This window comes from Bos taurus, chromosome 4 (genome assembly GCF_002263795.3).
Source record: "Bos taurus isolate L1 Dominette 01449 registration number 42190680 breed Hereford chromosome 4, ARS-UCD2.0, whole genome shotgun sequence".
Lineage (NCBI taxonomy): Eukaryota > Metazoa > Chordata > Mammalia > Artiodactyla > Bovidae > Bos > Bos taurus.
In genome coordinates, this window is record NC_037331.1 from 119637546 (window position 1) to 119664755 (window position 27210).

At 49.3% G+C, this 27210-nt stretch overlaps 1 protein-coding gene across 3 annotated transcripts in view; it reads right to left on the reverse strand.

Moving 5' to 3' along the window:
- VIPR2 (vasoactive intestinal peptide receptor 2) overlaps positions 1-27210 on the reverse strand; it is a 69182-nt gene that overhangs the window by 11084 nt on the left and 30888 nt on the right. For 2 of the 3 annotated variants that reach the window (NM_001206781.1, XM_059885787.1), the window contains exons 5-6: positions 14594-14691; positions 1652-1793 (exon numbers count right to left, since the gene is read on the reverse strand). In NM_001206781.1, the coding sequence (NP_001193710.1) occupies positions 1652-1793; positions 14594-14691 (240 nt within the window). The remainder of the gene's footprint in view (positions 1-1651; positions 1794-14593; positions 14692-27210) is intronic. The other variant, XM_059885788.1, reaches the window with a different exon arrangement.

The following is a 27210-nucleotide window of genomic DNA, read 5'->3' on the forward strand; positions in this document are numbered from 1 at the left end:
CACTCGAGGACGTGGGCTCCCCCAGCACCACTCAAAGCCCCTGTCTTCAGAGCTGTCCTTCCAGGGTTGGAGCCAAACTTTCTTGATGGGACAGAATGTGAAGAGTGTGTGTGTGCCTGGGTGTGGGCACACATGGCTATGTGTCTGCATGCACGTGTGTGAGCACACACTGCTGTGTGTCTGCATGCACATCTCTGAGCACACACATGGCTGCGTGTCTGCATGCACATATGTGAGCACACACTGCTGTGTGTCTGCCTGCACGGGTGCACCTGTGTGTGTTGACAGGCTCTGCTCACTTCCCTTCCTCCTGCTCCCTCTCCCCTCTCTGCCCCTCTATTCTATCCTGGGCTGTGGAGCCCAGGACCCTCGGCAAAGTCAGGCCCCCAGCCCAACCTCCTGCCCTCCTCTCTGGGAGTACCCCTGTTCAGATGTTTCAGACCTCTGAGTTTGCCCCTAACGCTCCAGGCAGGTGGGACTCGGGGCAGGGACATCCCAGTTCCCATCCCTCCATCCCCACCTCCCTCAGCCTGGAGCCGGCCAGGTCCTCTGTCTACACAGCAGGACAGCATACTGCTCAGGTCAAGGGCTTGGTGTCCATGGGTCCATCAGGGTCACTACATCCTTTAATGAAGGAGGAGCTAAGTAAGGAGGGCTCCTTGGAGCAGAGTTCTGAGTAAGGCAGAGAAGCAGCAGAAGATTTCTCAGCGGGAGGAGAACTGGGTCTCCCGGGTCCTGGCCTCTGGGGGACCCCCGTCTGTGCAGAGGAGACTCCATCCCGGGACAAGAGCCCAGGGCTCCCCTTCCACCTGGGGTGGGACGTCCGGGTGGAGGGCCGTGCTGCTGATTTTACTGTTGTAGTCAGTTCACACGCCTCGCGGAGGGACTGTCCCCAGGGTATATTAACCTGCGGGCTGGGAAACAGCTGCTCTAGTGTGGTAAAGGCTTTACTGTCTTAGAAAGACCCTGATTCAGAGTTCTTCAGTCCAGAGGAATGGAGTCAGCAGATGGGTCCATCCATGCCGGATGCCGGTGGAAAGCCGGCTCTGGCTCCGCGTGGAAGAGCCGACCTGAACGGGTGACATGAAGAACCCAGGACGAGGGAAGCACTGGACCGTGGCACGCTCCATGAATGCACCACACTGAGCTTCCTCCTAAAGCCCCACTAAGTCCACCGCATGCCCCGCCTGCACCGCACAAACTCCCAGTCCGGGCGATCCCTGCGCGGCCCATTCACCGCACTGTGTCCCGGGCAGGTGCCAGGGCCACGCTCCCCCAGGTGGTACCCGTCCTGCCAGCTGGAAGCATCCACCGCTTGGAATCCCGGACACAAGGGAGAAAATGGCGTCGCACGTGCCCACACGTGTCCCTTTCTTCCAGCTCCCAGCTGCTGCTGGTCCCTCCGGCGGTGCCCTCGAGCAAGTCTGGTTTTGCCCGCATCAGCGCTCAGGCCGTGACCTCCCAGCGGGCAGTGCCTGTGCCCCCACTTGCGGCACCTGCCGCCCTGAGTTGCTCTGAGCGCAGGCTGGACCCCACCCCACCTTGACCGGGGCCTCGGTGAAGCCGGCTCTGGACCTCATCACAGACGGAGGTCGGTGGCGGTCGGGAGTAAACAAGGCTGCCTAGAGGGCCCGGCCCCGTACAGCCTTACCCAGGAGGATGGCAGGTCCAGGCAGTGCAGCATCCCGGAGCTGGAGTACAGCACGTCGTCCTTGACCAGCACCGAGACGGCCCGCAGGATGAAGGACAAGAACAGGTTCAGGTGGATGTAGTTCCGGGTGCAGTGCAGCTTCCTGCCGAGGGGAGGTGGGGGGGGCGTGTGGGGGAGGGGCGGGGGGCGAGGAGGGCGAAGGGGAGGAAGGATGGGGGGAGGGGGAGGGGGGTGGGAGAAGGGGTGTGGGGGGGCGGGGGGCGAGGAGGGCGAAGGGGAGGAAGGATGGGGGGAGGGGGGTCGGGGGGTGGGAGGAGGGGGGTGGGGGGGCGGGGGGCGAGGAGGGCGAAGGGGAGGAAGGATGGGGAGGGGAGGAGGGGGGCGGGGGCGAGGAGGGCGAAGGGCAAGAAGGATGGGGGGAGGGGGCGGGGGCGAGGAGGGCGAAGAGGAAGAAGGATGGGGGGGAGGGGGGCGGGGGGCGAGGAGGGCGAAGGGGAGGAAGGATGAGGAGGGGAGGAGGGGGGGCGGGGGGCGAGGAGGGTGAAGGGGAGGAAGGATGGGGAGGGGAGGGGGGGCGGGGGGTGAGGAGGGCGAAGGGGAGGAAGGATGGGGAGGGGAGGGAGGGAGGGGTGTGGGGGGCGGGGGGCGAGGAGAGCGAAGGGGAGGAAGGATGGGGAGGGGAGGGGGGAGGGGTGTGGGGGGGCGGGGTCGAGGAGGGCGAAGGGGAGGATGGGGTGGGGGAATGGGAGTCATGGGAAGAGGGAGGAGATGGACAGTTAAACACTTCGACAGATGCCTGTGTGGGTTTAATCTTAAAGCTTCTTTTTTATGGAAGTGAACAATGTTGAAGACTCTTGAGAGTCCCTTGGACTGCAAGAAGATCCAACCAGTCCATCCTAAAGGAAATCAGTCTTGGGTGTTCATTGGAAGGACTGATGTTGAAGCTCCAATCCTTTGGCCACCTGATACAAAGAACTGACTCAGAAAAGACCCTGATGCTGGGAAGGATTGAAAGCGGGAGGAGAAGGGGACCACAGAGGATGAGGTGGTTGGATGGCATCACCGACGCAATAGACATGAGTTTGGGTAGACTCCAGCAGTTGGTGATGGACAGGGAGGCCTGGCGTGCTGCAATTCATGGGGTTGCAAAGAGTCAGACACGACTGAGCGACTGAACTGAACTGAACTGAACAATTTAAGTATTCCTTGTGTATTTAAGATGGTTTCTGCTTTGCATTACGGTACACATTTTTGGGTATCAATATTGCCCTTTATTTCTGACTTTGCGCCTTAGAGCAGAGTCCTAGAAACAGGGCTTTGGGATAAATGTGGACAGCACAGCCACGGCGCATCTGAGCCTGCAGAAGCATGCCCCACTTCACAGATGTGAACACCATGTGTCTCTGCAGCAAACTTCCTGCAAGACCACCTCAAAGGACCTGTCTTTGAACAACTTTATGTGGTATTTGCTTCTCTAAAACATGTTAAGAACATTTTGTTTATAATCATTTTACAACACTTAAATTCTGCTTTGGAGAAGACTTAATTAGATATTTGATTTAACTCTGACTTTTAATTGTTTGGAGACAAGCTGTTCCACACAAATGAACTTCCAAGATCATTAAAACATTAACTCCTTAAGTTGAAGTAGAGTTTACAAATTTGAAGGATATTAAAAAATATATTCTAAGCAGACTTCCACCTGTGGCTCCAAAGAGAAACTTATCTGACCTCTCTCCCATGTCATCCGTGATTTAAAAAGTTGTTTACAGAGCTCTGGAGGGCAGCTGAGGCGGCTGGGATCTAAAGGGCTGGGGCCCTGGTGAGGAGGGAGCATCAGGCACTGCAGCCTCCTCTCATCTCCTGGCTGAGGGTTAACCCAGGTTTTAGGGCACAGCGCTGATTACAGAGCGGAGGCCCAGAGCTTGTAACAGCGTCACCAGATGGAACGGATGACAAAAGACGTTAAGGGCTTTCAAGGCAACAGAGTGGAAAAAAGGAAGCCACAGGGAGCCTTAAATTCTGCAGGCAGTTACCTAAGAGATTTTCCTTCTCTTTTTTCCCATTTCCCAAGGTGTTCATTTGTTGGATGAGTAGAAGGATTCCTAGGTTTTCATCTGAAACCCCTAAAGGGCTGTGACTTAGGAATAATGACAAACCAGCCTTCAGAGAGCCTAAAATGCGGCCTTAGATTGACTCAGTCCCTGCCTGGCTCAGGCTTGTCTGCCCATCTTGCTAGAAAGAGTAAATCCTCTCTATGGTATGATACCATCTAAAGCCTCTATGATTTAATTATATGTAACTTCAATAATCAATTAATAAATATGCCAGAAATAGTACCAAATGATCAAATGCAGTTAAAAATGGAAAAACAAAAATAGAATAGATAGAGATCCAGATACTGGTATTTTAAGACATGACTATAAAATGGCTCTGATTAATATATCCAAGAAAATTAGAGGATGGTGCGCTAATAAATATTTCCCTTTACTTCTGACTTAGTGCCGAAGAATTGATCTTTTGAACTGTGGTGCTGGAGAAGACTCTTGAGAGTCCCTTGCACTGCAAGATCAAACCAGTCCATCCTAAAGGAAATCAGTCCTGAATATTCATTGGAAGGACAGATGCTGCACCTGAAGCTCCAATACTCTGGCTCCTGATGGGAAGAGCTGACTCACTGGAAAAGACCCTGATGCTGGGAAAGATTGAAGGCGGCAGGAGAAGGGGATGACAGAGGATGAGATGGCTGGATGGCATCACCGACTCGATGGACATGAGTTTGAGCAAGCTCCAGAAGTTGGTGAGGGACAGGGAAGCCCTGTGTGCTGCAGCCCATGCAGTCACAAAGAGTCCGACACAACTGAGTGACTGAACTGATACTGGCTAGAGGATGGAATTAATTGTAAAAATCAAATGGAAAATTGAAAAATTTAAAAAACCCATGAAATTAAGAATTAAATAGCTGGGTTTAAATATTAGATTAGACACAGTAAAATAGAGTATTATTATAAGTTGGAAAACAGATTGGTAGACTGTGTCTAAAGTCCTGCATGCATGTGCACTTAATCGTGTCTGACTCTTTGCAACCCATGGACTGCAGCCTGCCACACTCCTCTGTCGATGGGATTTTCCAGGCAGGAATACTGAGCAGGTTGCCATTTCCTCCGCCAAGGGATCTTTCCAACCTAGGCATCAAATCTGTGTCTCTTGTGTCTCCTGCACTGACAGGATTCTTTACCACTGAGCCAGCTGGGAAGCCCATGTCTAAGGTAGAGAGAAACGAATTAATGGAACATAGAAAGAAATAAGAGGAAGTATACAGGAAATGTTGAAAATATTTATTATGTGAAAATGGTGTTTCAGAAAGAAAGGAGAGAGAGAATAAGGTAGAGGAAATATTTGAAGAGCTGCTGGCCAAGAATTTTTGAAACTGATAAAATATAATAACAGATTAAAGGAATTCCACTAACCCCAAGAAGGAGGATTACACAGAAAACCACACTAAAGCCCATGACAGCAAAAGTGCTAAAAACCAAAGACAAAGAAAAAAATCTTCAAAGGACCCAGAGAAAAAGACTCATCCTTCAGCAGCATTATGGTGAGACTGGAAGCTGACTTTTTCAAAAGAAATAACGATGTATATCTTCAAAGTGATGAAAAAGAGTAACTGCCAACAAAGAATTCGGTCCTCTCAAAAATATCCTCAAAAGTGAAGGCAAAATTAAGATGATTTCAGGCAATCAATAGCCATGAGAATTCATTGCTAGGAGGCCTGGTCTCCTAAAAGGAGATCTTCAGGGAGGAAGTTGACCCAGATGGAAACGTGAAGATGCAGGAAGGAAAGACAGACAGATGGGCAATTCTAAACAAATACTGAGTTTGAAAATAACAAAAATAGTGATCACGCATGTGGCATTTAAAATATGTGCACAATTAGAATACATGACAATGACGCAGAAGTCATGAGGCTGAAGGGAAGGCTTGAGTTACCTGGAAGAGATGGAAATAGTAACTGGAGGTTAATGCCTGTGAGACACGGATGCACTTTGTTAACATGAGGTGGAAACCAGAGGAAGAAGCACTGAATATACGACTAACGATCCAAAAGGGAAACACTGGAATAATAAAAACACTTGACAACTTAAAAACAAACACGAATAGAGTGCAGGGGCCACAGAACAGCTGAGACAATAGCGAAGAGATGGAGGCAGACTGAAAGTGCAGCTTGCCAGCAAGCAGTCGGAACGTGAGCGGGAGACACTGTGTGCATGACTAAAAACAGACTGGAAGTAAAGAACAAATCTCAATTAAGTGGAGCTTACAGAACACGCAAATGTAAAATAGGGATGAATCTTGCAGATATCAAAGAAAAGAAGGCAGACATGGCTACACTAATGTAGACTTATTTTTAAGGCAAGGCGCGTTACTAAACATGGACAGCTTACAGGAAGACAAAACATGAAACGGGGGTGCCCCTAACAACACAACCTTGAAGTGTGTAAAGCAAACAGTGAAATAAATAAATGGAGATATAGTTAAGTCCACAATTATAGCTGGAGATTTTAATACACGTCTCTCAGTGACTATAGAACACGTGAAAGTGTTAGCTGTCCAGTCGTGTCCGCCACTCTGTGACTCCACGGACCATAGCCGCCGGGGAAGTAGTTAAGCGAAACAGTAAAATTTAGAATATTTAAATAACATGATTGATAAATGATGGAAATGATATATGTAGCACACAAACCAGTAACTGTAGGATTTGCACTGTCTTAAAATGAAAATGAAACTTTGACTAAAAAAGACCAGATTCTGAGTCACAAATCAAATCTTAACAAATTTCAGAGGATTTAATTCATGTGGTATGGTCTCTGATTACCACAAGTTAAGCCAGAAATCATTAGCAAGCTGAATAGAAAACTAATAACAGATTGGAAATTAAACTATAAAATTTTATAGTTAAAAGATAATCAAAAGAAGAGCTTAGAAAAACTATGACTAAATGATAATGAAAAACACATCTTTAAACTTGAAAGATGGGAATGAAGCAGATCTGAGAGGGAAATTTGTAGATATAAATAAAAGCAGTTTAAACAAAGGAAGGCTGAACATCTAACTTAACAAGCTAGAAAAAGAACACCAAATCGAAACCAGAGAACACAAAAGGAAGGAAGTAATGAAGATAAGAGGGCATGTCAGTAAGTTAATAAATAAGCATACAAGAGAAAAAAGTCAAAAGCTGGTTCTTGGAAGACACTGATAAAACTGATAAAACTTTATACAGTATGATTCATCAAGATACAAAGAAGGAAAGTAACAACGACCAGTGTTCAGTGTCTGACTCTTTGCAACTCCATGAACTGCAGAACACCAGGCTTCCCTGTTCTTCACAATCTCCTGGAGTTTGCTCAAACTCATGTCCATTGAGTCGATGATGCCATCCATCCATCTCATCCTCTTCACCTCTTCTCCTCCTGCCCTCAATCTTTCTGAGCATCAGGGTGTTTAGTCAGCTGTTCTCATCAAGTGGTCAAAGTATTGGAGCATCAGCTTCAGCATCAGTCCTTCAAAAGAATATTCAGTGTTATTTCCTTTAGGATTGACTGGTTTGATCTCCGTGCAGTCCAAGGGACTCTCAAGAGTCTTCTCTGACACCACAGCTCAAAAGCATCAATTCTTTGGTGCTCAGCTTTCCTTATAGTCCAACTCTCACATCCATATATGACTACTGGAAAAACCATAGCTTTGACTATACGGACCTTTGTCAGCAAAATAATGTCTCTGCTTTTTAATATACTGTCTAGGTTTGTCATAGCTTTTCTTCCAAGCAGCAAGCGTCTTTTAACTTCATGGTTTGCTGTCACCGGCCACAGTGATTTTGGAGTCCAAGAAAAGAAAACCTGTCACTGTTTCCCCATCTATTTGTCATCAAGTGATGGGACCGGATGCCGTGATCTTAATTTCTTGAATGTTGAGTTTTAAGCCAGCTTTTTCACTCTCCTTTTTCACGTTTATCAAGAGGCTTTTTAGTTCCTCTTCACTTTCTACCATTAGAGTGGTATCATCTGCATATCTGAGGTTGCTGATACTTCTCCTGGCAATCTTGATTCCAGCTCGTGATTCATTCATTCCAGCATTTTGCATGATGTACTCTGCATATGAGTTAAATAAGCAGGGTGACAATCTACAGCCATGATGTACTCCTTTCCCAATTTTGAACCAGCCCATTGTTCCATGTGCATTTCTAACTGCTGCTTCTTGACCTGCATACAGGTTTCTCAGGAGGCAGGTAAGGTGGTCTGGTATTCCCATCTCTTTAAGAATTTTCCACAGTTTGTTGTGGTCCACATAGTCAAAAGCTTTATCATAGTCAATGAAGCAGAAGTAGACATTTTTCTGGAATTCTCTTGCTTTTTCTGTGATCCAACAGATGTGGGCAATTTGATGTCTAGTTCCTCTGCCTTTTCTAAATCCAGCTTATACATCTGGAAGTTCTTGGTTCACGTACTGTTGAAGCCTCATTTGAAGGATTTTGAACATTGCCTTGCTAGCATTTGAAATGAGTGAAATTGTGCAGTAGTTTGAACATTCTCTGGCATTTCCTTTCTTTGCGATTGGAATGAAAACTGACCTTTTCCAGTCCTATGGCCATTACTGAATTTTCCACATTTGCTGGCATGTTGATTGCAGCACTTTAAAAGTATCATCTTTTAGGATTTTAAATAGTTCAGCTGGAATTCCATGACCTCCACTAGCTTTGTTTGTAGTACTGACTCCCATGGCTCACTTGACTTCACATTCCAGGAGACGACTCTACACATGGACATCACCAGATTGTCAATAGCAAAATCAGATTGATTATAATCTTTGCAGCTGAAGATGGAAAAGCTCTATACAGTCAGCAAAAACAAGACCTGGAGTTGACTCTGGCTCAGATCATGAGCTCTTTATTGCAAAATTCAGGCTTAAATTGAAGAAAGTAGGGAAAACCACTAGGCCATTCAGGTATGACCTAAATCAAATCCCTTATGATTATACAGTGGAGGTGACGAATAGATTCAAGGGATTAGATCTGGTAGAGAGAGTGCCTGAAGAACTATGGACAGAGGTTTGTAACACTGTACAGGAGGGGGTGATCAAAACCACCCCCAAGAAAGAGAAATGCAAGAAGGCCAAATGGTTGTCTGAGGAGGCCTCACAAACAGCTGAAAGAAGAGAAGCTAAAGGCAAGGTAGAAGGGAATGAAATACCCAAGTGAAGGCAGAGTTAAAGCCTTCTCAAGTGAGCAATGCAAAGAAATAGAGGAAAACAATAGAATGGGAAGGACTAGAGATCTCTTCAAGAAAACTGGGCATACCAAGGGAACACTTTATGCAAAGTTGGGCACAACGAAGGACAGCAAGGAGCTAACAGAAGCAGAAGAGATTAAGAGGTGATGGCAAGAGTACACAGAACTGTAGAAAAAAGATCTTAATGACCCAGATACCCATGATGGTGCGGTTACTCACCTATAGCCAGATATCCTGGAGTATGAAATCACGTGGGCCTTAGGAAGCATTACTACAAACTAAGATGACCAATACCAGGAATGAAAAAGGAGGTATCAGTATAGCTCTTATGCACGTGAAAATATAAGAGATATAGATGAAATGAACAGATTCCTTGAAAAATACAGCTTATAATTAACATAAAGAGAAACAGAGAATTTGAATCATCCTATGTCTGTTTTTAAAAAATTGAACCTAAAAATAAAACCTTCCCACATGACAGTCCTCCACCCAGATGGCTTTCCTGGTGAATCCACAAACGCTACAGAGGAAGCAGCGCCTTAGTCAACCTTCACTGTCCCACAGAATAGGAAGGACGGCACTTGCTCATTCACTTGTGGGCCAGCATAACCGTCAGAGCAGAGCCTGATTTTACAAGAAAGGGAGTTATAGATTAAATTCATGAGTGTAGACACAAAAGCCCTAAAGAAGACATTAGTAAACTAAACCCAGCTACATAGTAAAAGGATAGTACATAGAACAACCAAGTAGGAATGAAAGGGAGATTTAATATCAGAAAATCTCCCTATATAATTTTCACATTAAATGAACTTAAGAGAAAAAATCACCTACTTATGTCAATATATGCAGAAAAATTATCACAAAATTCATAACCCATTCATGATTAAAAATTCAGAAAACTGGGAATTGAAAGGAGTGTTCTTAATCTGATAAAGAGTATCATCAAAATATCTGTAGTGAATTTCCTGCTTTACAGTGAAATACCTAAAGCTCCCACTGTGAGCTCAGAAATAAGGGCAGGGGCTCTGCTACCGTCACCTCTAGTCACCAAGACATGAGCCGCACATGGAAGAATCCAGATGGATTTACCTAATAAGTATAAAATTCATAAATTAAGCAAGGCTGCTGAAGCAAGATTAACACACAGAAATCACTTCCTTTTCTGGAAAGTTAATACACACATGTATACAAGAGCATAAACAAGGACTTTGGCATGACTATCAAAAGACGTCCAAGACATTTACTCAGAAGACCACAGAAGAGTACTGAAAGAAATTAAGAAAGCCCAAACCAAGGGAAGGAGCTCCTAGAGTCATGGCTGGGTGATTTAAAATGGTGAAGGTGTCCAGTCTGTCCAAGCTGATCTACAGATTCAATGCAATCCAAAATGAAATCTCATCAATTTTTTTTTAATGGCTACTGACAAACTGATCGATTATGGAAGTGCAGATGACCAACCTCTTCGTAATGAGAAACAAGAGTTGACAGGCGTACATTGCTGGAAATCAGGGCTCGTTATAAGGCACAGTGGTTACAGCCATGCAAAAATGGCAGGGGAGAGAGGAAGGGGCAGACAGGACAGTGCGCAGTCCTGCTGCCGCCGCCGTGGTGCCCTGGCACAGGCTGGCTTTCCAGGCAATGGCCTTGGAGAAGCTGAATACACACACAGAGAAAGCACATGAATCTCAACCCCTACCTCACACCACCCACAAAAACAAACCACCCGTGGATCATAACCCAAACACAAGAGGTTAAACAATAAAATTTCTAGATGGTAACAGGCTTAGGAAGCTCTGACCATAATGACAAATAGTCAACAGACTTGATTAAAATGAAGAACTTTCACTGATCAAAAACCTCATCAGGGGAGTATAAAGTTGAACCACAGTGCTGGAGATACAATCTGTAATTCCCAGGGCTGACAAAAGGCTGCACTTCAGAACTCCTAAAAATTAACTTAAAAAAAAAGAGAGACAGCTGAATAGAAAAATGAGCAAACACTTGAAATGGTACTGCAAAAAAAAAAAAATTAAAAAGTTTCCAAACATGATATCATGATCCACCAGGGAAATGCAAATTAAAAACACAATTCTATATTATACAGACCCAACTGCATGGCAACAGCTTTTAAAATTGGGATAACAAATGGTGTGGGAGATGGAGTAGAAGGAATCTTCACTCAGCAGGTGTGAGTGTGCAGCACCCGGAGAGAAAGAGTGTGTGCATGGCTATGATCAGGCACGACGTATGATTATAAAACAGATGGGAATATAAGGGGAGGCGTGCACACACTCACACACCTGAAGAAGTGTCTACATGCGTGCAGGAGACGGCACATGCTGTTCACGGCAGCACTGCCTGTCGTCAAACAGCTGCCCCGAGCTCCATGAACACTGGATGAGTAAGTGAGCCGTGTCATCTTCACACAGGACAACCACGTGCAACAACGCGGGTCCATCTCCCTGCAAAGTGCTGAGTGAGGAGCCCCGAGACTGCGCATGCCTCCCGTGAGTCCTAAAAGAGTCAAATTAGCGCTGCAGTCAGAGCTCTGAGTCGCCATCACCCGCTGGGAAGTGGGAGCTAACGGACAGGCGGTGTCCCAAGCCCGGCTCTGGGGCTGCTCCTGCTGGGCCGCGGCCTGGGCGCTGAGCTCGTGGGGAGATGGGTCTCAGCGTGGGGAGCCCTACCCAGGCCCTGCTGCAGGCTTCACTCAGGGAAGGCTGTTCTCTGTGTAACAGACCACAGGGGCCTCAGTAGTGAGGTGTGCTCTGCGTGTGCAACAGACCCATGGGGCCTCGGTCGTGAAGCCTGTTCTGTGTGTGTAACACGCCCGCAGGGCCTCAGTAGTGAAGCCTGTTCTGTGTGTGTAACATGACTCAGTAGTGAAGCCTATTCTGCGTGTGTAACACGCCCGCAGGGCCTCAGTCGTGAAGTCTGTTCCCTGTGTTTGGCACACCCATGACTGTGTGAACAGATTCCTGAAGGTGAATGGGGTGCATGTGGCTGTGGATCCGACCCTGCCATCCCCTGTTCAGCAGCAGGGCCTCCTTCTCAAGTTGCTACAACTGGGATCAAGAGCACTCACCTGGTGGAGGTGTTGTAAGGACCAAATTATTAATAACGACCCTGATGAAACGCACAGCACGGGCTGGAGCAATCACCGCAGCTGCTCCTGGGCCCGTGAGTAAAGGCCCGTGAGCACATGCTGGACCCCGGGACACGGTCAGGAGCACAGCGACCGACCGCCCACGACTCCCGCGCAGAGCTGGGCCCTGCGCCGGCTCCCAAGTCTGCACGCCCCTGGACAAACGAGACGCTCCCTCTCTGTCTGCAAAGTAACGTCGTGGTGGCTCGGTCCTTTCTCAGCCTCTGGGCTGTTTTGGAGAACAAATGTTTGGTGACCGCAAAGAAGTCTGTTTCTTGGGTGTGGTGACCAAGACAATGGGGCGTGTTATTTTTATAACGTGGGTTTTAGACTCAGCTGTCTCACAGCTCTCTGGGGGTGGCGTGACCAGGCGGACAGAAACCCAGACGGAAGGCGGAGCCCAGCCTGCAGCTGTTCCTCACTGAGCCAGCGGTGCAGTGACTGCCACTGCAGGAGTGTGCTGCCCGTAACCAAGCATCTTCTCCTGCAGAGAAGATGGTGTTTGATATGCATAAAGCCACCTGAGATCCTCCTCACGGGTCATGACCGTACTTGCAATAGTTAAATAGGCCGTGAAGGACAAACCCGAGGGAGACTGTTGATGTCAGTGTTAGTCGCTCAGTCGTGTCCGATTCTTCGTGACCCCACGGACTGTAGACCGCCAGGCTCCTCTGTCCATGGAATTCTCCGGGCAAGAAAATCAGAGTGGATAACCATGCCTTTCTCCAGGGGAATGTTCCTGACCCAGGGATTGAATTTTACCAGCTGAGCCACCACGGAAGCCCCATACTGATATCAAGTATATGGTTTGCTCGAGATAGGAGCTCTGAGTTTTTTCTCATTCAAGTTACCCTGTGCCAGCTTACCTCCTTAAATTTTTTTTTCTGTATTAACAATTTCTATATTTTAAAATGTACAGTTAAATATAGAAGATAGCAGAGCAAATAGTAATAATATTATATCAGTTTCTTAAAAGTGTTTTTTATCATATACAACGACAGGTCTTCCCTACACTTTTCAAAGTGCAGTTCTGGATTAAAGGCACTGCCTCATTCTTCTTGAGAATGATCAGCCACCTGTCACACCTGAGATGCCTGAACGGAGAGAAGCACCAGCCAACAGCTGCTGGGATCTCGTCTACACGCTCCGTTGCCTCCACTCACTCATTTTCTTCCAAGAATGGATCTCCTAATTTTTAAAATTCTCCATTTGCTATGCCACTGATGTTATCTGAAGGCTGACCGACACCTGATCTACATTTTAGCAGAGAGAAAGAAGACATGTGGTGTGTGGAGGAAAAGGAAAAGGAGGGAGTCTTGCCAAGAGAGCACCCACACGGGGCTGGAGGCCTGGAGGCAGTGGGCCGCCCACGTCTCAGCCGACGGAATCTGAGCTCTGACCACCTACTGTCTGACAAAGGTGCCCAGAAGGTCTGCACAGTGTCCCCGAAATCAGGCGCTTGTGGGCCCCCGACCCTGAACAACTCGTCACAGTCTACGCCATGACGACACCATTTCCCTCTGTGTCAGGGCCAGTCCCAATTCCTGCCAGACGTCTTTAACAACCCGCGGCTTCTGCCTTTACCAGCCTCCAGCTCCTTCTCCTCCCTGGAACCCTCTCAGGTTTACCTGAATCTGTGTCTCCCAAGTTGCAATTCCTAAGACCCCCAAATAAAGCTCTTTGTTGTCTACAGATTATTTTTTGACAGGTGATCAAAACCCTTTAAAATAAGCTGGGGAACACCCATTTTACTAAGGCTAGTGATGCTTAAGACATGGATTTAACCTGAAAGTAAAAGCTTTTCTCAGGTGGAAGCGTCTACACCTCCTTCACACCCCACCACCAGCCACAAGACGTCTGGCGTTAGCTCCAGAGACAGTGAGGGTCCGGGCGCAGGGGAGGAGCAGGCTGAGTAGGGAGCGCCCCCTACACGCGGCGTGGGTCCGTCAGCCTGTGTACTTCACAGACGCACAGAGAGAAGGCAGTCTGCTCCGCATCACGCCGCTGCTATGAGACTGGCCCGGATTTGAACCTGTCCTCCTGAACACATGACACTGTCTCTCAACAGAGCGCCCCCACAGCTTCAACCCGGGCGGTGTTCTGAGCGGGGAGGGGAAGGCCAGGCTGCGTCTGTTTTCAAAGCGTGGCATCAGTAGGGGCTTCACTGGCGGCTCAGCTGGTAAAAAATTTTGCCTGCAACGCAGGTGACTCAGGTTCCATCCCTGGGTCAGGAACATTGCCCTCGAGAAGGGCATGGTTACTCACTCTGATTTTCTTGCCTGGAGAATTCCAGCACTTGAACTGCATTCTTATCCACGGTCAGCATTGTCTCCTCAAATGAGACGTGCAGATCTCAGCGTCAGCATCCTACTGTACCTTTCAAGGGAGTCTGGCCGGCTCGGCACAGAGGAGGGCGGGGGCGTGGTCTCTGCCCCCCTCACGGGCTGAGACAGCTCAGATGGATGCTTTCCCATCTTGTTTTTGGCAGAATCACTCATTTCTGCTGCTTACCTGAAGAGGCAAAGAATTATGCTTCCTGTTGTAAGGGAGATCAGAGACACGCTGTAGCCCAGGGTGTAAATGGCCTTCACCAGAATGTAGAACGTGATCTGAAAGAGAAGGAGATGCGTCCGTGAGCCGCAGCGGGGCCTCCTCCTCGGGAGGGGCTGGGGGGTGCTGCTGCTGGCATGACGGAGCAGTAATGTCCTGGAGCTCCACCTCCGCCCTGAGCCAGAAACGACACTCAACGCCCACCTGTTCCCTTCCATGGCACCGTGAACCACTTGGCCTGGTCTCCATAAGGCAAACCTGTCTGGAGGGTGCCAGCTGGGGAACCTCAGGAAGCCAGGACGGTGGGCGGCACCTTTGGAGGTAAGCACCAGGCCTGCCCAGAGCAGTCAGCCCTCCAGACGCAGGGACCCATCTCTGCAGCTCGTGCTCGCCTCTGGGGGGAGAAGCCCACCCCGGTGGGTGCTGCGCCCAGCCCGTGGTCTTCCCCGAGGTCACCCTGCCCACGGAAATAGCCACTTTCAAGCAGAACCGGGCGGGTCTGACCCGGGAAGACCAGCCTGAGGCAGGATCCTGCCTCCATGGCGCGTGGCTCCCGGCTCCCACAGCGGACCCCTGGTGTGATCTGGGTTAAGTGAATGGGACGGCAGAGGTAAGCGTGAGAGAAACGGCAGATCCTGCCTCCAGCGACCCCGAGGCTCACGGGTCAGCGTGTGTGGGATGGTCACTCTTTGTGGCCTCGAGCTGCAAGGGAGGAAGCAGGGATGCACTGGCCTTCACAGCATCCTTGGAAACCCGCACTGGAGGTCTGCCCCCTTGTCGCCCTGACGCGGGGTCACAGGCAGGACGGGCCTGTTTGGAGCAGCTGCCACCGTGTCATCTGCAGTTACAGTGCAGGCGGGACCGTTGGAAAATGACATATTTCAAGCCCACGGAAAGCACAGAAAACGAAGTGATGAGCACACACACTTGCAAACAGACCCCAGAAGCGAAGCCACAGCTGAGTAAAACCAGGGGGCGCCCGGGACCCTCCCCAGGCGTGAGGCCCGCAGTGTACCTATAACACACGTGGTCTGCTCTCGGGTCTTGGCGGGGTCGCGGGCGGTCTCCTCTCCTGTAGCCGCCTCCCTGCTGCTTGTCCTCCGCGCCCCATCGCGCTGTTTGCAGTTGCCCCGCCTCCTTTATTATTGTTCAGTCTCTGCTGCGTTTTCCCTTCTCCGCCTTTTTCTCACGTTTCCTGACTCTCAGTGCCCCCTCTGCTTTCTGCGTCCCCGGAAGCACACTCCTCAGGCTCGTCTGATGGGTCTGTGGCCGTGGACCCATCAGGCTTGTTTTCTGGACCGTCTCTTCCCCCTGCGTTTCTGAGCGCACTCTGTGCTGGATCCCGAGAGTCCCAGGCGCGGGCAGAGGCCGCGTCCGCGCGGTCTGCGGTGGGCAGCCTGTCTCAGACTCTCAGCGGCTGGGTGCTTTCCGGGCTCACCGCAGCTGCCTGGCTGGGGATGGCCCTCTGTCCACGGTGCCTGGGTGGCGGGGTCTGTCCCTCCTGCTGGGGCTCCGATCACAGTGACACTGCCGCTCATCCCAGGACCCTCCGCGGCCTGCCCCCTCACCCCTCTGTGGTGTCCTGGCAGTTTCTTTGGACTTTTCTTCCCTGTTCCAGAAATTTCTTTTCATCTGTAACTGATTTTGCTCTTTGATGAATCTACTTGAGTTTCATTTTAAAACTGAAGTGTAATTGATTTACAGTGTTGTCTTGGTTTCAGATGTACTGCACGATGACTCAGTTACACATACATGTTCGTTTCCTTTATAGGTTATTACAGAATACTGGGCATGATTCCCCTGTTGTCTGTTTTACAGACAGTAGTGTGTGTCTTAGTTCCAAGCCTCCCCCCGTCTGCTTTGTTAACCATGTTCGCCTTCTGTGTCTGTAAGTCCGTTTCTGTTTCGTAAATAAGTCCATCTGTATCATATTTTACATTTCACATACAATTAATACCACGTGACTTTCGTCTTTTCTGACTTCACTTAGTATGATCATCTCCAGGCGCCTCCGTGTTGCTGCAAATGGCATTATTCCATGCTCTCTGAGTGGCGTTCCACTGTACGTATGCACCACCTCTTCTTAATCCGTTCACCCACCGGTGCACAAACGTGTTTCCATGCCCTGGCTACTGGAGACGGTGCTGTGATGAACACTGGGATGAATGTTTCTTTTCTAGTCAGAATTTTCTCCACATACATGCCCAGGAGTGGGATTGCTGGATCATATGGTAGCTCTATTTTGGCTTTTAAAGGAACCTCCACAGTGTTCTCCATTGTGGCCGCACCGACTTACACTCCCACCAACAATGTAGGAGGGTTGCTTTTTCCCCACACTCTCTTCAGCATTTATTTTTTGTAGAATTTTTAATGATGGCCATTCTGACCAGGGTGAAGTGATGCCTCGTTGCACTTTTGATTTCCATTTCCTTACTAATTAGCGATGTTGAGCGTGTTTTCATGTGCCTGTTGACCACCCGTATGTCTTCTTTGGAGAAATGTCTAGGTCTCTTGCTCATTTTTTTATTGGGTTGTTTGTCTTACTGTTTTTGGGTTGCATGAAGTATTTGTATATTTTGGAAAGTAAGCCTATGTCAGTCTCATCGTTTGCAAATATTCTCTCCCAGCCGTAGGTCATCTTTTCATTTGGTTTATGCTTTCATTCACTGTGCAGAAGCTTATAAGCTCAAGCTCCACTTGTTTATTTTTACTTTTGTTTCTATTGCCTTGGAAGACTGATCTAAGAAAACGCTGCAATGATTTATGTCAGAATGTTTTGCCTATGTTCTCTTCTAGGAGTTTCATAGCATCCTGCCTCATATTTAAGTCTTTAAGTCATTTTGAGTTGATTCTTGTATATAGTATGAGGGAGTGTTCTAACTTCATGATTTATATGCAGCTGTCCAGTTTTCCCAGTCCCACTTGCTGAAGAGACTGTTTTTTCTCTGTTGTATATCCTTGTCTCCTTTGTTGAAGATTAATTGGCCATCGATGTGTGGGTCTATTTCAGACTCTCTGCCCTGTCTCATTGATCCATGTGTCTGTCTTTGTGCCAATACCATGCTGTTTTGATTACTGTAGCTTTGTGGTATTGTCTGAAGTCTGGGATGGTTATGTCTCAAGCTTTGTTCTTATTCTTCAATACTGCTTTGGCAATTCTGGGCCATTCATGGCTCTATATAATTTTTAGGGTTATTTGTTCTAGTTCTGTGAAAAATGTCATGGGTAATTTGATAGGGATTGCATTAAATCTGTATATTGCTTTGTGCAGTATGGTCACTTTAATGATAATTTTCCAATCCAAGAGCATGTGGTTTCTTTCCATCTTTAAAATAATGTTCACTTCCTTCGTTAGTGTTTCACAGTTTTCAGCGTGTGAGTCTTTCACCTTCTGGGTCGGTCTTTGTTGCTGTTCAGCCTCTAAGTCATGAATGACTCTTTGTGGCCCCATGGACTGCAGCACACCAGGCTTCCCTGTCCTTCACCATCTCCTGGAGTTTGCTCAAAGTCATGTCCATTAAGTCAGCGATGCCATCCAACCATCTCATCCTCTGTCATCCCCTTCTCCTCTTGTCTTCAATCTTTCCCAGCACCAGGGTCTCTTCCAATGAGTCAGCTCTTTGTATCAGGTGGCCAAAGTATTGGAGCTTCAGCTTTAGAACCAATCCTTCCAGTGAATATTCAGAGTTGATTTCCTTTAGTATTGATGGTTTTAACTCCTTGGTGTCCAAGGGACTCTCATGAGTCTTCTCCAACACCACAGTTTGAAAGCATCAATTCTTTGGCACTCTGCCTTCTTTATAGTCAACTCTCACATCCATACATGACTACTGGAAAAACCATAGCTTTGACCGTATGGGCCTTTAATACACTGTATAGGTTTGCCATAGCTTTTCTTCCAAGGAGCAAGTGTCTTTTCATTTCATGGCTGCAGTCAATTTCTGCAGTGATTTTGAAGGCCAAGAAAAGAAAATCTGTCACTGTTTCCATTGTTTTCCCATCTATTTGCCAGGAAGTGATGGAACCAGACACCAGGATCTTAGTTTTTGAATGCTGAGTTTTAAGCCAGCTTCTTCACTCCCCTCTTTCACCCTCATCAGGAGGCTCCTTAGTTCTTCTTCACTTTCTGCCATTAGAGTGGTGTCATCCGCATACCTGAGCTGTTGACATTTCTCCTGGCAATCTTGATTCCAGCTTGTGATTTATCCAGCACAGCATTTTGCATGATGTACTCTGCCTAGAAGTTAAATAAGCAGAGTGACAATACACAACCTTGACATACTCCTTTCCCAATGTGGAACCAGGCTGTTGTTCCCTGTCCGGTTCTAACTGTTGCTTCTTGTCCTGCATACAGGTTTCTCAGGAGGCAGTAAGGTGGTCTGGTATTCCCATCTCTTTAAGAATACTCCACAGTTTGCTGTGATCCTCAGAGTCAAAGGCTTTAGTGTAGTCAATGAAGCAGAAGTAGATTTTTTAGAAGAATTCCCTTGCAGTTTCTATGATCCAGCATATGTTTGCAATTTGATCTTTTGTTCCTCTGTCTTTTCTAAATCCAGTTAGTACATCCGGAAGCTCTCAGTTTACATACTGCTGGTTAGTCTTATTCCTCAATATTTTTTTTTTTTGATGTAATTTTAAAGAGGTCATTTAAAAAATTTCTCTTTCTGATATCAATATTTCATTGTTAGCATAAAGGAATGCAATAGATCTGTATACTTTGCTTTTCATTATTTTAGTTCTATTTTTTCCCCCTCAGAGCAGGTCCTTTTTGGAATATCTTGTCTTTGGTTATTTTCAATTTCCTCTTAAAAAAAAAAACATTTTAAAATGAACTTATTTGTATTCTGTGCTTGATGAATCCACTGTCTCCAATGCTGGGGATATGACTTCACTGTGTGTGACCTGCTGACTGGTTCACAGTGCTTTCTTCTTTGCGTGCGTGCTAAGCCACCTAGTCATGTCCGACTCTGTGCAGCCCTATGGACTGTAGCTGCCAAACTCCTCTGTCCATGGGATTTCCCAGGTGAGAATACGGGGGTGAGTTGTCATGCTTTCTTCCAGGGGATCTTGCCAACCCAGGGGTCGAACCCGTGTCTCTTGTCTCCTGCGTTGGCAGGTGGGCTCTTCACCACTGGTGCCGCCTGGGAAGCTGCTTTGTGCAGTTTGTACATTTAGGCGTGAGCTCATCTTTGGGGTTGGTTTACGGGAATGTGGGAGGCCTGGGCAAGGATTTCCTTCCGGGAGAACCTGTGTTTGCATCTGCCAGGCCCCTCAGTGCTGCTGATCAGGAGGGCTCTGCCTGCATGTCTCAGCTCAGAGTCTCCTTAGTGAGCAGCATAACAAGAAACCACCCTGCAGGAAGGCACAGCTGGGGTGACATCCCGGGGAAGACGGGCATCCAGGAAGGAGGACAGCCCAACAGCGAAGCTGGCAAAGGAATCCTATGGGGAGCCCGAGTCCACTAGGATCAACCAAGTCCAGTGGAAATAATAAGATAACTTTTTTTGTTTACAAAATTGGTGATAACTGAAAGAATATGAAAGTGCTGGTGAGGGTGTTCGCTAAATCACATCCATTTCCAGTGAAAATGCACATCAGCACATTTCAGGGAAAGCTGTTTGACAACATAATTAAAAACATCCTCTTCATACTTCACATCCTTTAACCAAGAATTTGAGATTGGCACCCAGATTTGTTTCGTTAAAGTAGTAAGATATTAGAAACAACCTAAGCTATGAACTAAACTCAGCATATTTATAAAACAGAATATCACACTCCCTTAACAATCTTGTTTTTGAAGGATGTTGACTGACTTCAGAAAATGTTCATGATATATGATACTTTGTAAAACAGAAGAAGCCGGGTGTACATTAGGTACAATGGCAACGTTGAAGTAAACACATGAGCGCCGGGAAGGCACGGGGGTGGGGACTGCCCACGCCTTCCTCCTGGAGGGCCCCTCCCTGTTCACACTGCCGCACCGTGCAGTAAGAGGAGTAGAAACAGGAACGGTTGCACGCTAACCACACGCATAGCAGAGGCTGCTCGGAGGTCGGTAATGGGCCGCCAGTCTTCAGTTCCCAGCAAAACTACTGGCAAGCTCCCAAGGGAGAAAATACCTATTTTCTGTCATCTGTAACACCTATAAAGAAAGACAGTGAAGTCGCTCAGTCGTGTCTGACACTTTGCGACCCCATAGACTGTAGCCTACTAGGCTCCTCCATCCATGGGATTTTCCAGGCAAGAGTACTGGAGTGGGGGTGCCATTTCCTTCTCCAGAGGATCTTCCTGACCCACGGATCGAACCCAGGTCTCCCACATTGTAGGCAGACGCTCTACCATCTGAGCCACCTTTTAACACCTATAATCTGCACCGCAAACCTCATGAAACAGAGCTGAGCACAAATACTTGGGGGAAATGCAACGAGTCCAGTGCTCACCCCCCTTCTAATACCTCTGAAATTAGAAGGCCTTGCTCCCCTTCAGGGTGAGGGACCCATCTAAACGCTCCTTTGTAGTAATTTCTTGATACAGAAAAGATTCATTCTACATGACTGGCTGAATTTAATATTCATCTGTGACACAGTCAGGATAATAGGATGACACCCTTTCCAAACTCATTCTTATGAACTGTGAATTTATAGAAGTCTTACAACTAGACATCTAGTCTAGTGATGTATGAAAAGGATGTTTTTAATTATATTGTCAGTTAGGACTTGTTTTCCTGAAGCCAATGAAAGGTGATAAAAGAACATGTAGGATACTCTGCAGTTCTTAACTCTTTTCTTTGTAACCCTTTGGGCATCCACTAAGCTTGTGGTCCGTGAAAAGTCAGCTCAGAGAATACACTACTTAGCTGATGTTTGATTGCATGGGGTTTGGAGTCAGACAGGCCACATCTGGCTACACTGTTGATGAGCCTGGTAGTCTCTGCCAGCTTCTGTCTGCACACACGGCCTTTGCAGACCCTTTCAAGTGTTCAGAATTGTGTATCACCCTAACCTGCGCACTGCACACGTTTGGACCCTTGTGGTGTCATGGGCAAAAAGCCACGGAGGGCATCTGCTGCAGGTTTTGCTGTTTTCCCTGCAGTCCCAGTAAGCTTTTCACTGTCGCCTAGCAGAAAACCTTTACGTGTGACCTGCAACGGTGTTTATGCAATTTTATGCACAAGTTTATGCAATTGAGTTTCAGACTTGACATCACATCCCCTAATCTTGACCAGGGCATCTTAGGGAGGAAGGTGACCTCTGGGGCTTTCTCTGAGGCTTCTCCAAGGGGTGTTGGAGTGAATATTGGGGTGAACAGAGAAAACTCATTAAAAACAGCAGATGAGCCTTGCACACAAGAGCCGTGGCCTGAGCCGTCCTGTGAAGTGACCGCTCTGTTCCCCTCCATGGGCAGACGTTGCTCACCGTCTCAGGGCATCTCTCGGAGGACCGGTGAGGGGGTCAGGCTGGCCCGGCTGTGGTTCTGCTGCTGACCGTGTCCAGCACGGGGCCCCTGCTGTCCGTCAGCATGTGGGTCAGAGGCCACTTTACCCTGAACCGTTAAAACCCTGTCATCCCGAAACAAGGGCGCAAACCTAAAAACCCAGTCAGGCAGCTAATTCAGCCACAGCCCTCGGTCAAGTGGCTGCTCCGCTTTGTTTTCCCTCTGCTGAATGGATGGAGTGCACGTGTTTCTGAAACAAGGGAAGGCCTGAGTTCTGGCTGCCAGTACCGCCCTGGAACAAAGTGACCTCGCCTGGCACAGAGCGGGCGCCAGGGGCCGGGGACCCCCGCGTCTCCACCAGTGATGTGACTCAGCCCAGGGAGCCCGGGAGGGCAGGCGGGTCCCTGCTGGGTCAGAGCCAGGGCCCCTCCCGAGTCAGGGTCCCCGTCCCTCCGCTGGAGCATCTCCTAGTGTGCAGACAGTAGGAAGGGAGGCCTCAATGCATCCCATTCGTATTCAATGCTGTATTGTTCTTTTCCCAGAGAGCCCTCAGATTCGCGAAGCTTGAGGCCTACAGGATGATTCCTGGGAGTGGAGAGCGGGGAGAACTTTGCTGGGGGCACCTGATCTTGAGGGGCTGAAGCTGCAAAGATGACTATCAGGGAACAGAAAGGTCAGTCCCAGTGCGGCCGAGGTGTCCCCCAGCGGGACACCCAAGGGCAGGTGGGGGCCACGTTTCCAGGGCCTCAGCATGAGCAGTACACATGTCTGCACGACTCGACCAGGGGAGATGCTCCAGTGTCACATGAAACAGGCACGAGTGTGAGACTTCAATTTACTTGGGAAAACGCTCTACAGCGTGTCACCGTCATCGCATGATCAGGCGGTGGGGGGAACACGCCAGGGAGCTTGCCCTTCTCGAAGCTTCGGGGCCTTGGCGGGGCGGGCTGCAGTGGGCAGCGGGGATGAGACCCTGCACGCTGGGCCGTCGAGGCCCTGCTGGGAGGAGATACCGCCCCTTCCCCCACCGTCACCCGGGGCGGCCTCCCGCCCCCCAAGTGCGTGGGGCCAGGTGGCGAGTGAGTCCCCCGCAGACCCCGCTGTCCATGCGCACCCGCCGCCTGGAGCTGCCGGCAGAGCCCTCCCCAAGGCGCCCCGTGGCCTGGCCTGTGTGTGCAGACGCAGAGCCCTAACTGTGCGACGCAGCCTCTGCTCGACCCGCCAGGCCTGCTGTGCATCTGCTGTCCCTGGGACTATTAATAACTCTCGTTCTCTCCTGAGAGCCCAGGTTTGGCCAATATTTTATACAGCCACCCTATTTATAACCCAGTCGTGGGTTATGCAATCAATTCCGAAGGTGACAACCAACACTTAAAAGAAGGCAGCACGGAAAATGTGGCTTTGTGGAGTGTTTGTGTTGGCTCACAGTGTGAAACGCATTTCTAACTGTGGATGTCAATCAGCAGTCGAAAGCCCCGTGGCTGGACCAGAGACTTGATTCGGGAAACTTCTGATTACAGCCTGGCCCGGCCCGTTGCCTCACCCCGCAGCTGAGGCACAAACACCCTGACGTGTTCTCTTTTGAACCTGCGGAAGCCCCGTGCTTCAGTACCTTTGTAACACAAAAGCTAATTCATTTCCGCAGACCTTTTGGTAATGATTAACCTGTGTACCTGGGGCCCTGGGAATGCAAAGGAAACCACCGTTGATACTCAGTGTCTGTCTGGGACAGGAGCCACTTGATTAGAAGGCACAACCCCTGTCTCTGGGGAACGTAGGACATACAACGTCCTGTTGGATGAACAAGACTAACACAAACCCTGAAAAATGGATGAGTAGGCGCTGACCTGCGCTTCTAGCTGCAAACTCAGACCGAGCGGCCAAGGCACAGCAGGGGCCAGAGGGGCAGGGACCCCTGGTGGCTGGCAGGAGGCAAGGGTGGGTGGGGGGCTCGAGGTGGGGGGCGTGGGGTGCTGGGGACACCGGGATGTTTCTGGATGGGGGCCGGGGCCGTCCAGGCTCCATGCAGAGGCATCAGTAGTGCACGACACTCACTCCGCTTGGCAGCTGCTCTGAACACGCCGGTCCTGCTGGGTCTCCCAGCTCCTCTGAGAAGGCACCGCAGGGACCCACGCACGCTGTCCTGTGGGGCGGCAGGTGGAGGGCGCAGTGGGCAGTGTGTGCTGCCCACGGCAGGACACAGAGTGGGCTGGCCAGCCCGGGCCTCTCCTCGTGGTGGCTTTGGCGCAGGGCAGGATTTTGGAGCCTGTGGACCAGCAGCAGGGCCAGGAGGTAGCCTCTGTCTCCCGTGCAAGGAGGTTCCTATTCTCACGTCAGAGATGGAAGCTGGGGGCTTCTTCATTTTAGAGGCCTCCAGAAACACAGCCCCGCCCGTCTTCAGGGCCTGTGGTCCAGGCTCAGTTCCAGCTCAGGATTCGCTGTGAGGCTCACTGTCACGCTGGTAACAATCTTACCGTTGAGTTTTTCTTCCTGAAGGTTGTTGGCAAATATCTTTTAAGATCCACCCATTCTGATTAGAAGATTCTAACTATAACCTAATCATGATGGTGCTTTGCAATTTACAGAATGTAGCACAGAAGTTAATTCATTCTCTTCTTCCAACGGCCTGTGAAGGAGCAGACGTGTTCTCGCCACCCTTCTCTTACTCAGGTGGGACCTGAGTCCGGGGAACAGTCGTAAAACGCGGGGCCATCGAGGTGCAGGGTTGAGACTCCACTCAGACCCTAGTGTCTTCTCCCTCCAGAGGCTCCTCCCTGAGGGCAAGTTACCCAACTGTTTCAGCTTTTTCCTTTAAGAGGAATCAGTCAGTTCTGCAGATAAGGACGTGGATGTCACCACTCTATCCAAACAAAGAGCAGAACTCTGAACACACAGGAAGTCAACGGCTCTCCTTTGGTCCACAAGAGAAGGGAGGACACAGGACAAACAGCTGTCCCAAGACTGGGGGGGACCAGGCAGCGGCAGGAGCTGGGGGCTCCCCGAACAGAACCGCGAGGCTGCCTGTTAAGCTGCAGGAATCAGACACTGGCGCGGCGGAAAGGACAGAGAAGGACGTCAGCAAGCAGGACAGAGCAGAGTCCAGTCCGCGTGATGGTCACTGGTCTTTGACAAAAACTAAAGGCAGCACCCTGGGGCAAAAGCAGTCTTTCCAACAAACGCTGCTGGGACAACTGGACATCCACACGCAAAAGAACGAGCCTAGGCACACCCATATGCTGCTGCTGCTGCTGCTGCTAAGTCGCTGCAGTTGTGTCCGACTCTGTGTGACCCTATAGACGGCGGCCCACCAGGCTCCCCCGTCCCTGGGATTCTCCAGGCAAGAACACTGGAGTGGGTTGCCATTTCCTTCTCCAGGCATACCCTTATATTTTCACAAAAATTAACTCAAAATGGGCTATAGCCGTAAAGAAAGTAGGAAGGCGCACAGTCCTATCTAACTCTTTGTGACCCCATGGGCCATAGCCTGCCAGGATCCTCTGTCCGTGGGATTCTCCAGGAAAGAATACTGGCGAGGGTTGCCATTTCCTCCAGGGGATCTTCTTGACCCAGGGATCAAACCCAGGTCTCCTGCATTGCAGACAGATTCTTTAGCATCTGAGCTGTCAGGGAAGCTCCTATAGATGTAAAGGTAAACTGCAAAACCATAACTCCTAGAAAATAACATAGGAGAAAACCCAGATTCCCTTGGGTTGTGATGCTTTTTAAAATACAATGCCTGTATGTATACCTATGGCTGATTCATGTTGAGGTTTGACAGAAAACAACAAAATTCTGTAAAGCAATTATCCTTCAATAAAAAAATAAATTAAAAAAAATACAGTGCCGAAGGCACCCTTCATGAAACAAATCATTGATAAGCTGGACTTCAATAAAATTAAAAAATTTTACCCTGTGAAAGAATTTTAGAGAATGAGAAGACGGGCCACAGACAGGGAGAAAATATTTGCAAAAGACATCTGATAAGGATTGTTATTCAAGACACATAAAGAACTCTTAATACTCAACAATGAGAAAACAAACAACCCAACTAAAAATGGGCCGAAGACCTTAAAAGCTGCCTCTCGAAAGAACGGATCCAGGTGGCAAACAGGCCAATGAGAAGATGCTCCCAGAAAGCACAGGTCAGGGCGTCCAGGTGGACAGAGGCCCCAGGAGCCTGCAGACTCGGTGGTGAGCAAGCGTGTGCGGACTCTGCACTCACCGGGGACCCCGGTGGTGAGCATCCCTTCGCTGTGAAGCGGTGATTAAAGGCAGAGCTCTCCCTCATGGGCTTGTTGGGGGATTTAATGAGCCAATCCATGTGAGAGCTGTAAACACTCTCAGTAAAAGCCCGAGACGTGATTTATGGCGCTTGGTTTGATTTTATAATAAAGACCGTTTTTATTAGGAAAGAGATCCTCGAGGTTGTTAATCCAGCACCCCTAGTCCTCCTGGGTCAGGCTCCGTTTGCGCTCACTCTGCTTCATGGAGCACCTGGAAACACCCACCGCCTCCCCACGGGCAGCGTGGTCCCGCCTCCCGCACGATCACCAGCATCGTGTAGGAAGGACTGGCCGGCGCGCTCCTGCTGACCGAAGCTCCTCCTCCCGTCTGGGGGGCTCAGAGGCGCCGCGCACCCAAAGGGGAGACACAGGTCCCCGGCTTTGTGCTGGGCCCCTCTGGTCTCTGCTGCAGCCTTCGGGGCCTCTGAGGAAGTGGACCTGAGCCCAGCTGGGCATCCTGACAGCACTGTCCTGGGAGGAAATGACCAGACCCCTGTCCCGGCAAGTCGGGGTCACCTGGGGACATCACGTCGCCCCCGAGGTCACTGTCCTCCTGAGGATGAGCAGAGGCTTCAAGAAGGAGACGGGGGTCCAGACAGTCCCCACGACTAATGCCCCCTCAGCACAGGCAGACTCCCCATGGAGACTGCAACCCTGAGCGGCCGGCAGCCTGGCCATGGGTCGGGGGGCAACCCTCCAGAGGCGGGGGCCCTGGGGTCCTGGGATCCTGGGGTCCTGGGGGCCCCATGGCACTCCAGAGACAAGGGTCCTGGTGTCCCGTGACCCTCCAAGGTGGGGGTCCTGGGGTCCTGGGGTCCCTGTCTGCACAGCTGTCAAGACTGTGGCCCAGCTCCCTGTCTT